This window comes from Arvicanthis niloticus, chromosome 16, assembly GCF_011762505.2.
Source record: "Arvicanthis niloticus isolate mArvNil1 chromosome 16, mArvNil1.pat.X, whole genome shotgun sequence".
NCBI classification, from domain to species: Eukaryota; Metazoa; Chordata; class Mammalia; order Rodentia; family Muridae; genus Arvicanthis; species Arvicanthis niloticus.
The window spans coordinates 16,881,546-16,895,832 of NC_047673.1; the positions used below are offsets into that span (position 1 = coordinate 16,881,546).

The 14,287-nt window shown below is 39.1% G+C and overlaps 1 protein-coding gene across 3 annotated transcripts in view; it reads right to left on the reverse strand.

Annotated features, from left to right (window-relative positions):
* LOC117721752 (disintegrin and metalloproteinase domain-containing protein 5-like) overlaps positions 1-14,287 on the reverse strand; it is a 77,880-nt gene that overhangs the window by 28,852 nt on the left and 34,741 nt on the right. For all 3 annotated transcript variants that reach the window (XM_076913918.1, XM_076913919.1, XM_076913920.1), the window contains exons 15-16: positions 13,936-14,026; positions 12,963-13,179 (exon numbers count right to left, since the gene is read on the reverse strand). In XM_076913918.1, coding sequence (XP_076770033.1) covers positions 12,963-13,179; positions 13,936-14,026 — 308 coding nt within the window. The remainder of the gene's footprint in view (positions 1-12,962; positions 13,180-13,935; positions 14,027-14,287) is intronic.

Below are 14,287 nucleotides of genomic sequence, written 5' to 3' on the forward strand. Positions count from 1 at the left end.
ACCTCAACCCAGTGTAGAATCCCCATCACAGATATGACCAGAGAGTTGTCTCCTCAATGTCTCTAGATCCTATCAAGTTGGCATTCAGTATTAACTACCACAAGTCTATCTCTTACTAACTTAACTTTGCCTCAGTTAGATATTTTGCAACAGCATCACAAAAAAGTAATTAATACAAAGATCAACAGCAAGGTTGATTCAACAGACCCTGATCTATAAATGTGAGAGACTGCACCAGCCCTACAAAGGGTCCCAGTTAGGGTTTCATGGCTGTGAACAGACACCAGGACCATGGCAACTCTTATAAAGGCAAACATTTCATTGGGGCTGGCTTACAGTTTCAGAAGTTTAGTCTATTATTGCCATGGTGGGAAACACGGCAGCATCCAGGCAGATACTGTGCTAGAGGAGGAGCTGAGAGGTCTACATCTTGACCCACAAGCAGCAGAAGCAATTGTGTCCCACACTGAGTGTAGCTTGAGCACTTGAGACTTCAAAGCACATCTCCACAGTGGCACACTTCTTCCAACAAAGCTACACCTACTCCAGCAAGGTCACACTTCCAAACAGTGCTATTCTCTATGGGCCAAACATTCAAACACATGAGTCTATCTATGCAGGACATTTTCATTCAAACTACCACATAAAGGGAAAAGCAGACAATAGAGAATGGGGAAAGTAACACTACAAAGTGATTTATTTAACAGAACTCAAATTAACAACCGACCCTCATACTTTAAAAAAAAAATAGCTTCTGGTTTGCAACTCCACCCAGGAGCAGATCCTGTGCTCCAGCCCCCACCCCCACCCTGCCCACACCCAGAGACAACTTGATTTCCCCCCAAGAGTTCTGACACCATCAGGCTCACATGTGGTTTGCCCCAGCCTTAATACCTAAGTTAACTACCCCCCCCCATCCCTCCTGGGTCCCAGAGGACACAGAACCTCCTGTTCTGCCAGAGAGACACACCTTCCTTTATGTCCATAACTACACCAGGGAGCAGAACATGAGCTCCAGCAGCCCCCACCTGCCCACACCCAGAGTCAGCTTGACTCCCAAGAGGTTTGCCACTGTCAGGCTCACAAATCAGGTGTGCCAGACACCTCCCATACCCACAGACAGCCTGATCCAAGGAGGCCCAATATAACCAGGCTCACAAGAGGAACAGGCTCTAGTCAGAGACAGCAAGGCCAATTAATACCAGAGATAACCAGATGGCAAAGGCAAACACAAAAACATTAGCAACTGAAGCCAATGTCACTTGGCAACATCAGAACCCAGTTCTCCTAACACAGCAAGCCCTGGATACCCTAGCACACCTGAAAAGCAAAATTCTGATCTAAAATCCCATCTCATGAAGATGATAGAAGACCTTAAGGAGGTCTTCTATCATCTCATTATGATCAAATAATCATTAAAGAAATAACTCATCAAATAACTCATTAAAGAAATACAGGAGAATACAGGTAAACCCGTAGAAGCCTTTAAGGAGAAAACATATAAATCCTTTAAAGAAATACAGAAAAATACAATCAAACAGGTGAAGGAATTGAACAAAACCATCCAAGATCTAAAACTGGAAATAGAAACAATAAAGAAATTACAAAGGGAGACAACCCTGGTGATAGAAAACCTGGGAAAGAGATCAGGAGCCACAGATGCAAGTATCACCAACAGAATACAAGAGATAGAACAGAGAAACTTAGGTGTAGAAGATACATAGAAGACAGTGACACAACAGCCAAAGAAAACACAAAGTGCAAAAAGCTCCTAACCCAAAACATCTAGGAAATTCAGAACACAATAAAAAGACCAAACCTAAGAATAATAAGTATAGAAAAGAGTGAAGATTCTCAATTCAAAGGGCCAGTAAACATCTTTAACAAAATGATAGAGGAAAACTTGTCTAACCTAAAGAAAGAGATGCCTATAAACACACAAGAAGCCTACAGAATGTCAAATAGATTGGGCCAGGAAAAAATCCTCCAGCTACATAATAATCAAAACACCAAATGCACAGAAAAAATAAAGAATATTAAATGTGGCAAGGGCAAAAGGTCAAGTAACATATAAAGGCACACCTATCAGAATTACACCAGACATCTCAACAGAGACTGAAAGCTGGAAGATCCTGGGCAGATGTCATACAGATCCTAAGAGAACACAAATACCAGCCTAGGCTACTATACCCAGCAAAACTCTCAATCAACTTAGATGGAGCAACAATGATATTCTATGACAAATCCAAATTTACACAATATCTCTCTACAAATTCAGTGCTACCGAGGATAATAGAAGGAAAACTCCAACACAAGGAAACTACACCCAAGAAGAACCGAGAAATTTATATTCTCACAAAAAATCCAAAAGAAGATAGCCACACAGACATAATTCCACCTATAACAACAAAAATAACAGGAAGCAACAATCATTGGTCTTTTAATAGCCCCCAACATTAATGGATTCAATTACCCAATAAAAAGATATAGGCTAACAGACTGAATACGTAAACAGGACCCAGCATTTTGCCACATACAGGAAACACATCTAAGTAACAAAGACAGGCACTACCTCAGAGTAAAGGTCTGGAAAAAAACTTTTCAAGCAAATGGTCCCAAGAAACAAGCTGGAGTTGCTATTCTAATATCCAATCGAATAGGCTTTCAACCAAAAGTTATCAAAAAGATGGGGAAGGACACTTCATACTCATCAAAGAAAAAAATCCACCAAAATGAACTCTCAATTCTGAACATCTATACCCCAAATGTAATGGTACCCACATTTATAAAAGAAACATTACTAAAGCTCAAACCACACATTGAACCTCACACAATAATAGTGGGAGACTTCAACACCCCACTTTTACCAATGAACAGATCATGGAAACAGAAACTAAACAGAGGCACAGTGAAACTAACAGACGTTATGAACCAAATAGATTTAACAGACATCTACAGAACATTTCATTCTAAAACAACAACAACAAAAAATACCTTCTTCTCAGCACCTCCTGGTACCTTCTCCAAAATTGACCATATGATTAGACACAAAACAAATCTGAACACAGATACAAGAAGATTGAATTAATCCCATTCGTTCTATCAGATCACCATGTACTAAGGTTGATCTTCAATAACAACAAAAACAAAAGAAAGCCCACATACTCATGTAAGCTGAACAACTTTCTACTCAGTGATAATTTGGTCAGGGAAGAAATTAAAGACTTTTTAGAATTTAACAAAAATGAAGGCACAGTATACCCAAACTTATGGGACATAACAAAAGCAGTGTTAAGAGGAAAATTCGTAGCACTAAATGCCCTGGTAAAGGAACTGAAGAGATCCTACTCTAGCAGCTTAACAGCACTACAGAAAGCTCCAGAACAAAAAGAAGCAAATATACCAAAGTGGAGTAGATGGTAAGAAATAATCAAACTCAGAGCTGAAATTAACCAAGTAGGAACAAAGAGAACAATACAAAGAATCAAGGAAACTAAGAGCTGGTTCTCTGAGAAAATCAACAAGATAGATAAACGCTTAGCCAAACTAACTAGAGGACACAGAGACAGTATACAAATTAACAAAATCAGAAATGAAAAGGGAGACATAATAACAGAAACTGAGAAAATTAAAAAATATCATCAGATCCTACTACAAAAGCCTATATTCAACAAAACTGGAAAATCTAGATGAAATAGATGATTTTCTAGACAGATACCAGGTGCCAAAGTTAAGTCAGGATCAGATAAACCACCTAAACAGTCCCATAATCCCTAATGAAACAGAAGCAGACATTAAAAGTCTCCCAGTGCCCCCCCCCAAAAAAAAAACCCAGGGACAGATGATTTTAGTGCAAAATTCTATCAGACCTTCAAAGAAGACCTAATAGCAAAACTTTTCATACTATTTCACAAAATAGAAACAGAAGGAACACTACCTAATTTGTTCTATAAGTCTACAGTTACACTGATAAATAAACCACAAAAGACTTAACAAAGAAAGAGTACTTCAGACCAGTTTCTCTTATAAATATTGATTGATTTACTCAATAAAATTCTCACAAATCAAATCGAAGAACACATCAAAATGATCATTCACCATGATAAGTAGGCTTCATTCCACAAATGCAGGGATGATTCAATATATGGAAATTCATCAATGAAATCCACTATAAAAACTCAAAAAAAAAAAAAAAAAAAAAAACCATGATCATGTCATTTGGTGTGGGAAAAGCCTTTAAAAAAATACAATACCTGTCAAATTAGAAGTCTTGGAAAGATCAGGAATTCAAGGCACATTTAACAAAAATGAAGGCACAGTATACCCAAACTTATGGGACATAACAAAAGCAGTATTAAGAGGAAAATTCATAGCACATAATAAAAGCAATATACAGCAAACCAGTAGTCAACATCCAACTAACTGGAGAGAAACTTGAAGCAATCCCACTAAAATCAGGGACAAGGCTGCCCACTCTCCTCTCCCTATTCATTCAATATAGTACTTGAAGTTCTAGCTACAGTAATTAGACAACAAATGGAGGTCAAAGGGCTGCAAACTGGAAAGGAAGAAGTCAAGATATCACTACTGCAGATGATATGCTAGTATACATAAACCATCACAAAAATTCTACCAGAAAACTCCTATACATGATAAACAACTTCAGCAAAGTGGCTGTATATAAAATTAACTCAAACAAATCAGTACCCTTCCTCTACACAAAGAATAAAAGGACTGAGAAAGATATTAGAAAAACGACACCCTTCACAATAGTCACAAATAATATAAAATATTTTGGTGTGACTTTAACCAAGCAAGTGAAAGATCTGTATAACAAGAACTTCAAGTCTCTGAAGAAAGAAATCAAAGAAGATCTCAGAAGATGGAAAGATCTCACATGTTCATGGATCAGCAGAATTAACATAGAAGAACGGCCATCTTACCAAAAGCAATCTAAAAATTCAGTGCAATCCCCATCAAAATCCCAACACAATTCTTCACAGACATGGAAAGAGAAATTTTCAAATTTATCTGGAATAACAAAAAAAACCAGGATAGTGAAAACAACTCTTAACAATAAAAGAGCTTCTGGGGGGAAATCACCACCCCTGACCTAAAGCTGTACCACAGAGCAATAATGATTAAAAACTGCACGGTATTGGTACATAGACAGACAACTAGATCAATAGAATAGAAGTGAAGACCCAGAATTAAACCCACACAGCTATTGTTACTTGATCTTTAACAAAGAAGCTAAAACCATTCAGTGGAAAATAAGACAGCATTTTCAACAAATAGTGTTGGTTCAACTCGCAGTCACAGCATGTAGAAGAATGCAAATCGATTCATTTTTATCGCCTTGTACAAAGCTCAAGTCCAAGTGGATCAAGAACCTACACATAAAACCAGAATACACTGAATATAATAAAAGAGAAAGTGGGAAAGAGCCACAAACACATTGATTGGCACAGGGGAAATTTTCCTGAATAGAACACCAATGGATCATACTCTAAGATCAACAATTGACAAATGGGACCACATAAAACTGAAAAGTTTCTATAAGGCAAAGGACACTGTCAATAGGACAAGACAGCAACCTATAGATTGGGAAAAGATCTTTACCAATCCTACATCCCACAGAGGGCTAATATTCAATATATACAAAGAACTCAAGAAGTTAGATTCCAGAGAACCAAATAATCCTATTAAAATGGGGTACAGAGAGCTTCTTATTGATATAAAAGGGAGATAAATATTGATACTCTCATGGGCATTGTGCCTGTATAACACATTTAGGAATACAAGGCTTAGACCCAGTCCTTCTTTAACTTTTTTAACTGATTTGAGATGGTTAGCCTGTGAGTTAAGGGACTATAGCAAATTCATGGCTTTGAGTTTATTGTTAGGGTGTTTTCTATATTTTGTTTAGAAATAGCTGAGAGGAGTTAACAAACAACAGTCCAGGTTACCTTACATTGATAGTTGGTTTTCAAAACGTCAGAAGTCCATAGAATTGACGTTACAAACATTTCTATATTAATGTTCATTTTGATTAGAGACCTGTCTGCTCCTGATAGCTTCCTGTCTTGGATTCTAAGAAGAAATTGAGCATCCTCAGAGTTACTCCAGTTGTGGGGAGATAGCCACTAGGCAAGAATTGCCTCTTTCCATCTGCAGACAAATTACTGTCCAGAAAAGGACACACAGGCAGAATAGTCGACTGATTATATCTGCCTAGACAGAGTAATCAGCCCTTAATAATTCTGCATCACTAAGGTCTGTCAGATGATTCTGGGCCAGAAGGCTGAAGATTTGATGCTCCAACGTTCGGTAGTATAGGGACTGTCCAGGTGTTCAGTGGTCTCTATAAATTGGCTAAGTTTTAGAAGCTATGCTTAGTGCTTCCCATAATTTCAGTTAACTCAGTCATTCTGAATTTCTGACGGGGTTGAAGACCTATAGTCTCATAGCCAATCCTGGCTATTTACTTTGAGAAAAAAGATCTGAGTGGATGGTTTTCAGCTGACATTCATTCTAAAGCCAAGAAAAAAGCCAGGTTCAAAACTAAATGTTTTAGTTAGGAGAGATGACAGAGGTTCTGGTTAGTCAACAAAATGATGGACTGGGTACTAGGACTATCTTGTACCTCACTGGTACAAATAGGCATAACTATGCTCTAATTCTATTGTGAGAGAAAAATTTTATTTTAACAGGAAGGATGTTATGTAGGAGGAGCTAAGGGGGAAGAAGTACCGGGAGGAAGAGACGGAGTAAGGAGAGGAGAAGATGATGGAGAGGAGAAGCTAGGTGATGAGAGAGAGAGAGAGAGAGAGAGAGAGAGAGAGAGAGAGAGAGAGAGAGAGAGACAGAGAGAGACAGAGAGAGACAGAGAGAGACAGAGAGAGACAGAGACAGAGAGAGACAGAGAGAGAGACAGAGAGAGAGAGAGAGAGAGCATGAAGGCAGATGTTCATGTGTCTCTACCAGTCAAAGATAGTTTATATATCTAGGTTGGGTATTGCGTTACACTTCTGATTGAGCATTACGAAACTTATAAAGCCTTTGATTAACATTTTAAAAAATTGTATAAAAGCAAAAAGGAAAAGGGGGCATGGGATAGGGGTTTTCTGGGGGGGGGGGAATGGGAAAGGGGGCGGCATCTGAAATGTAAATAAAATATCCAATTAAAAATGGGGTACAGAGCTAAACAAAGAATTCTCAACTGAGGAATCTCAAATGGCTGAGAAGCACCTAAAGAAATGTTCAACATACATGCTCACTGGTAAGCGGATATTAGCCCAAAAGCTCAGAATACCCACAATATAACTCACAGGCCCTATAAAGCTTAATGACAAGGAAGACCAAAGTGTGGATACTTTAATCATACTTAGAAGGAGGAACAAAATAATCATGAGTGGTAGAGGGAGAGTGGAACCTGAAAGAAAGAGAGGTGAGGGGGGAAAAGGGGTGCAGGATCAGGTATGAGAAGAGACGGGAGAGAAGTCCAGAGGGTCAGGAAAATAAATAGAAATATGTAGCAGTGGGTAGTGGAGAATGGGGAGAACCACTAGAAAGTCCTAGATGACAGGGAAATGAGAAACTCCCAGGACCCAATGTGGATGACATTAGCTGAAATACCCAGCAGAGGTGAGATAGAACTTGAAGGACCACCTTCATTAAATAGTCATGGCCCCCAGCTGAGGGATGGGGCCATCCACCCATCTCCAAAATTTTAACCCAGAATTGCTCCTGTCTAAAAGAAATAGAGGGACAAAATGATGGAGCAGAGCCTGAAGAAAAGTCTACCCAGAGACTACCCCACCTTGGGATCCATCCCATCTGCGGACACCAAACCATAACACTTACTGATGCCAAAAAGTGCTCCTAGACAGAAGCCTAGCATGGCTGTCCTCTGAGAGGCTCCACCAGCATCTGACTAAGACAGATGAAAATATAGTCAACCATCCAACTGAGCCCAGGGACCCCAATGGAAGAGTTAGAGGAAGGACTGAAGAAGTTGAAGGGGTTTGCAACCCTATAGGAAGAACAACAATATCAACTAACTGGACCCCACCCTCCCAGAGCTCCCAGGGACTAAGCCACCAACCAAAGAGTACACATGGATGGCTCCATGGCTCCAGCTACATATGTAGCAGAGGATGGCCTTATCTGGCATCAGTGGGAGGGGAGGCCCTGTGGAGGCTTGATGCCCCAGCATAGGGGAATGCTAGAGGGGTGAGAAGGGAATGTGTGGGTGTGTGGGTGGGGGAGCACCCTCTTAGAGGCAAAGGGGAGAGGAATGGGATGGGGGTGTTGCAGAGGGAAGACAGGGAAGAGGGACATTTGAAATGTAAATAATTATATTATTATATCATTACTATATAATATAATAATATAATATATTTTATTATTATATATTTATAATATATAAATATGTTATATATTTATACATAAAAATATATAAATATAATATATATTTATTATAATATAAAATATTATAAAAATGTAAATAAAAATTACCAATTAAAAAAAAATCTCAAAAAAAGTGGAAGCAACCCCAAAGTAGTAAGAATAAGGAATCAAAAACTAGGGTATAGAGAGACAAAATAGAAACAATAACGTCAATAAAACTAAACATTGAGTTTCTTTTAAAAAGAACAAACTTGACAAAGCCTTTTATTGCAAGTATTATTTTAAATGTTTAGTTCTGATAAGCACAATCAGAAATGAAAAATCAGAACATTACTAACAACTGTACTGAAATAAGAATGTAGGGACAACCTTTTGCCAAACAAACTGGATAATGTTGTTAGAGTGGACCAACTTTTAGAAGCACAAAACCTGTTAAGAATTGCTGTTTTGAATCTGAAACATCCCACATCAGCCTGTGTGTTGAAGGTTTAAGAGACCAGTGGAAGAATTCTGAGATGATGACTGAATCACACAGGCTCTGCTTTCAGAATGAGATCAATTCATTCATGGACTCATAATTTGATGGCATCATTTTGTATTGGTAGAAGCTAGAAGATCAGACCTGGTTGAAGAAACCAGGTCACTAGAGGCATGACCACAAGGGTTGTACTTTGTTTCTGCTTCCGTTATCTCTGCTTCCCAACTAGAAAGAGATTACCTCAGACCACAGCAATGAAACTGCCAATCATAGGCTGAAATGTCTAAACTCATAAAACAGACAGATGGATGGATGGATGGATGGATAGATGGATGATGGATGGATGGATGGACAGGTGAGTGGGTGAATATATAGGTAGATAGATAGATAGATAGATAGATAGATAGATAGATAGATAGATAGATAAAAAATATCCTTCCACCTTTAAGCTGTTTCCCTCAGGAATATTTTCACAGTGACCTAATACAACTATACAAGGAACACACAGCGGGTCCAAATAGAACCCTGACTGGGACTAGTAAGGGCATGGAATCAGTAATCAAATATATTCTTACAGAGAAAACCCTCTGCTCTGGCTTCACAACAGATTCTAACAAATATTTAAGAAGTACCAATGGTCCTCCTGCAAATCTTACTAAAAGTAGAAAGGGTTGAACTGATTCTCTAACTGATTTTGTGAGGTCAGCATTCACCTAATAACAAAGCCAAAGTACATACCAATATCTGTTCTTTAAAAAGAGAGAGGAGAGAGAGAGAGAGAGATAGGAAGATGCTAAAACAAACTAACAAACTCAAAAACAGCTCTCAGCAACATATTACAATTATGTAGCACAGTTTAATATAAGTTGTTTCTAAATACAAGGTGCTTTAACATATGAGCGGGAAAGTCTGCTCATCCCAGGGAAGATGGAACCCCAATTAAGAAAAGGCTCCATGAGATTGGGCAATAGGCAAGCCTACAGTGATCAGTGACTGATAGTGAAGGGTCCAGCCCATTGAGGGAGGGGCCATCCCTGAGTAGGTGGCCCTGGGTTCTATAGGAAAGCAGACTGAGCAAGCCATGAGGAGCAAGCCAGTGAGCAGCACCCCTGTGTAGCTTCTGCATCAGCTCCCATCTCTAAGTTCCTGTCTTGCTTGAGTTCCTTTGATGACGAACTGTGGAGACACAAGTGGAAAGATCCCTTGCCCCCACAAGTTTCTTTAGTCATGGTGTTCTATCATAGCAACAGAAACCCCAACTAAGACATAAATTAAAGTCTTTCAAATATTTGTCTTTGTTTCTGTTTCTCCCTTTGATAACTACCTATACAACTTGTTAGTACATTTATTGTTCTGATAATTCGGTGTTGTGCTACTTAGCTTATGAAGTTCAAGTTTTGCAGCTTTTAGCATGCCTAGGCATATTCCTGAAGAATTATGAGTCACCATAGTCCTGAGATACTTGCATCTTCATATGTCCAGGCACACTCTTCGCAACAACTAAGGAATATTTTAGTTACCTTTCTACTGCTATCATAAAGCACCAAAGCCAAGGCAACTTATAGAACTAAGGTTTTATTTGGTTGGTCGGTTTGGGTTTGGGGGTTTGGGGGTTTGGGTTTGAACTCACAATTCTAGGATAAAAGTCCATCACCACCATGGTAGGGAAGCATAGCAGTAGGCAGACATGGTGAAAGGAATAAGCTGCAAGTCTATGTCTTACACGACAAGCATGAAGCAGAGAGCACAAACCTGAGATTAAAGTCTTTAAGCTCTCAAAGCCGTACTATACGTGACATATTTCCTATAGTAAGGTCATACCTCCTCGGCTTCTCCAGACACACAACTGGGAACCAAGTTTTCAAATGCCTGAGACTGGAAGGACATTACATTCAAACCACCACATGAACCAAACCCACATGTTCAGCAACAAATGAAGGGAAGGGAATGTGGTAAACAGACACAGGGGATGGAGGCTTCATTAAGTTATCAAGGAGAATTAAAGTATGGCATCTGCTAGAAAATGGATGGAACTAAAAGTACCACCAGGACAAGGAAAAGAAACCAAAAGAGTAACACCATACAATTTCTCTCATGTTCAGAATCGAGATTTAAATTTACATAATATGCTTGTATGTGTATGCTCAAACACATGTATGTGTGTGCATGTGCATGTGTGTGGTGGGAGAAATTAAAGTATAAAGAAAACTATAAAAGAAAAGAATGAGATTGAAAGGTAAGGAACATTAGAGCAAAGGAGAGGTATCAACGCAGAAGGAACTATCATTTGGGAGAACCCTGCAAAAACATACTTATACAAACACCACCATGGCATTCATTGCCTTATACACTAATTAAAGTCCATTTAACCTGCTATCAATGCTCTAAACAGGCAACACACAAAGTATCTGAAAATCATGTGCCTCACAAGGTATCAACTTTCAGAACAGAGACGCGGTAAGTTCAACAACGACACCATTGTATGTGGGCCAATGAATTAAAATTTTATTTTTCCCAACTAAGGTATACAAATGTGCAATGAGACCTAAAGAGAGGCACCACTGCACCAACCATCCACTGAACACAAACCAAGACAGCAGCTGATGTCCAGTAGGACGCCTGCTAGCAAAAAGCCAATAATAGGAAGAATTGCTGATGGCGTGGGGAACCTGGAAGCTGGTGTTTACTGGTTTTGCTGGGACTAAGATACAAGACTAATAATTTACAAATAGCATTCCTCCTTCTGTTTCTTGTTCCCTCTCTCTTTTGTCAACCCTCCTTTCTCTCCTTGAATATGGATACGATATGACCAGATGCCTCATGATACAGTGAATGCCATGGTGGTGTTTATATGTTTTTGTGGTATTCTCCCAAATGATAGCTCTTTCTGCCATGACAGATTGTATCCCTTCAAACATTTTTAATCCCATAGCACTATTTACAGCCAACGAAGCACCCAGGTAGCCAGGAGCCGATGAGTTGATAGACAATATGTGATATATACATACAGTGAGATACTACAGAGCCTCAAAAAAAGATAGAAATGGTAACATCTTCTACAGTGTGGATGGTTCCTATGGCTCTCAGCTGGATGGAATAATTCAACCAGCAAATAGTGAATGGATCCACTTCTGTGCCATGTTTATAGTGATCACAGGGGATCCCAAAACCTGTGGAAGGGAATGAAAAGTAGCCTCATAGGTAGAGTTTCAGTTCTATGAGATGAGAGGACTACAAGGTTGGGGGATGGTTTTGTGCACTATGTGTTCAGATGCTGACTTCTGTGTTCAGACTCAGGTTGGAGTCCAGACACTGGCATGGTCAAGCATCTCAGGGCACAATGTTATGTAAAAATTATTTTCCATCACCTCTGATTATGGTCAATAAAGAGCTGATCAGCCAATTAACTGGGCAGAAGAGTATAGGGCGAGACTTTCAATTCCAGTGTGTGTGGGGGGGTGGGGGTGGGGGGTGGTGTCACAGAAAGAGACAGAAGAGGAGGAAGAGGAGGGAAGGAAGTGTGGAGAGACCATTTGGATGGATCAGGAGAATTTGCCATGAAAGACTGCTCACTATGAGAAAGCAACCATGAGGACATGTATGGACCAGAGTAAGTCAGGGAAAGACTCATATACCAGTAAAGGACCACGTGGATGGGAAGTAGGCAGCATAGAGGGTTGGACTAGCTCAGAAACTGCCCAGCTTAGTGTGTGAAGCCTTTTAATAAAAATACCAGGTCTCTGCCATTTCGTTTAGTCAAGAGCTAAAATAGGCTAGACAGAATGTGACTTGGAAGCAAAAGGGGTGAAGAACCACACCTCACACCCCACCCCCAAGAATAACCTTTACATTACAGAGCTGCACAATGGTATAGTGGCTGTTTAACATAGGGAATAAACTTGGTACTACTAAATTACTCAGCTCTGGGTGATGAAGATGGGAGTGTTCGTTATTAGCATTTTACCACAGTGAAGAAATTGTAGAAAATACAGTGCTTGATACAGTGTCAAAATGAATATGAACAGCAAAAGAAAAATAATTTAAAATCAACGTAAAGTCTCTCTCAAATTACCATATCAGGGCCACAGATTGTGCCATCTGCTACAAATGTTTCATCTCTGTCCGACATATCGGCATATGTTGTCATTGTCGGCTTAAGTATCTGCCAGGATTTATGCAGAGAGATGCATAAGTCATCTCGGATTTGTCCGTAAGCCGCAGACATATTGGCTTTCAGAAATAGCCTCTTGAATGGCCATGTACAGATCAATTTCCCACAGAGAGCATTTCTGGAAGCATCATGGCAAAGTTCTCTTAGCATCTATTTAAATAAGTAGCTTATAAACAAGTTAGCAATTAAGGGTCACATTAGGAAAGTCAGCAAAGCCCCCCCACTTCCCTAAACCTTTGATTTCTGTCTTCTCTCCCTACACAACATGAAAATAAAATGTACTCTTCTTTAACATAATATGCTCCACGCTAAAAAATAATGTCGTCTTAATTTAAATCCAGGTTGAACACTTTTTCTTCATAAAAATTTAGTATAACTTAGAAGATGACTTTTTTCTTGAATGAGGCAATTTAGGAGTAAAATGAAAATTGATAACCATGATACACTGACAGCTCCTTTAGGTTTTGTTTTAGCTACTAAAATTTGGACAAATTACCAGTGACTTACATGGGTTTTGAGTTTTTTGTTTGTTTGTTTGTTTTTTAGTTGTTGTTGTCTTGTAAGTAAAGTAAGATAATTCTTATTAAATATATTTTGTGAGGTATGTCATGTTTATCATAAATATATAATACATAAAACTATCTAACACAATGTCTGTTTCACCAGAACTACAGGCTATTTTTAAGGTCACTGCACCTTTAACATTGTAGGCACTGAACAAATGTTCCCATAGCAAGGGACAGTGACTGTTCAGGTGAGATCATGTGACAAAGGAAACCTGGCAAAGTATTGCTCCACTGTCTTTCACTCAGAATACATTTTGGGATTTGAGAATCAATATTCTAAACCTAAGTATAATTTTCTAAATACATACTGGAAAGCACAATAGCCTCTAATACAGTTGCCAAATCTGTCACCTCTGGAATTAAATTCTTCAAAGCATTGGAAGGAACCCGCTCTCACATCTGAAGGGAAAGACAAAAATAATTAAGATGGATTAAGTATTCAGTTCATACTGTGGAACTGAGAGGGTCAGACTGGGAACTGTACTCTGATCCCTTAGGGTCAAAACCTTGTCAGGATTGAGATATTTACAAAGAGATATTTGGGCTCTAACCCAGCCTAGTACTCATCAAGAAGAAGGAAGGAAGAGAGAGCGGAAAAGAGGCTTAGATGTTTCATATTTTAAGAGGAGGGCCAAATGTGGTTCTCTCTATTCCTTTTGA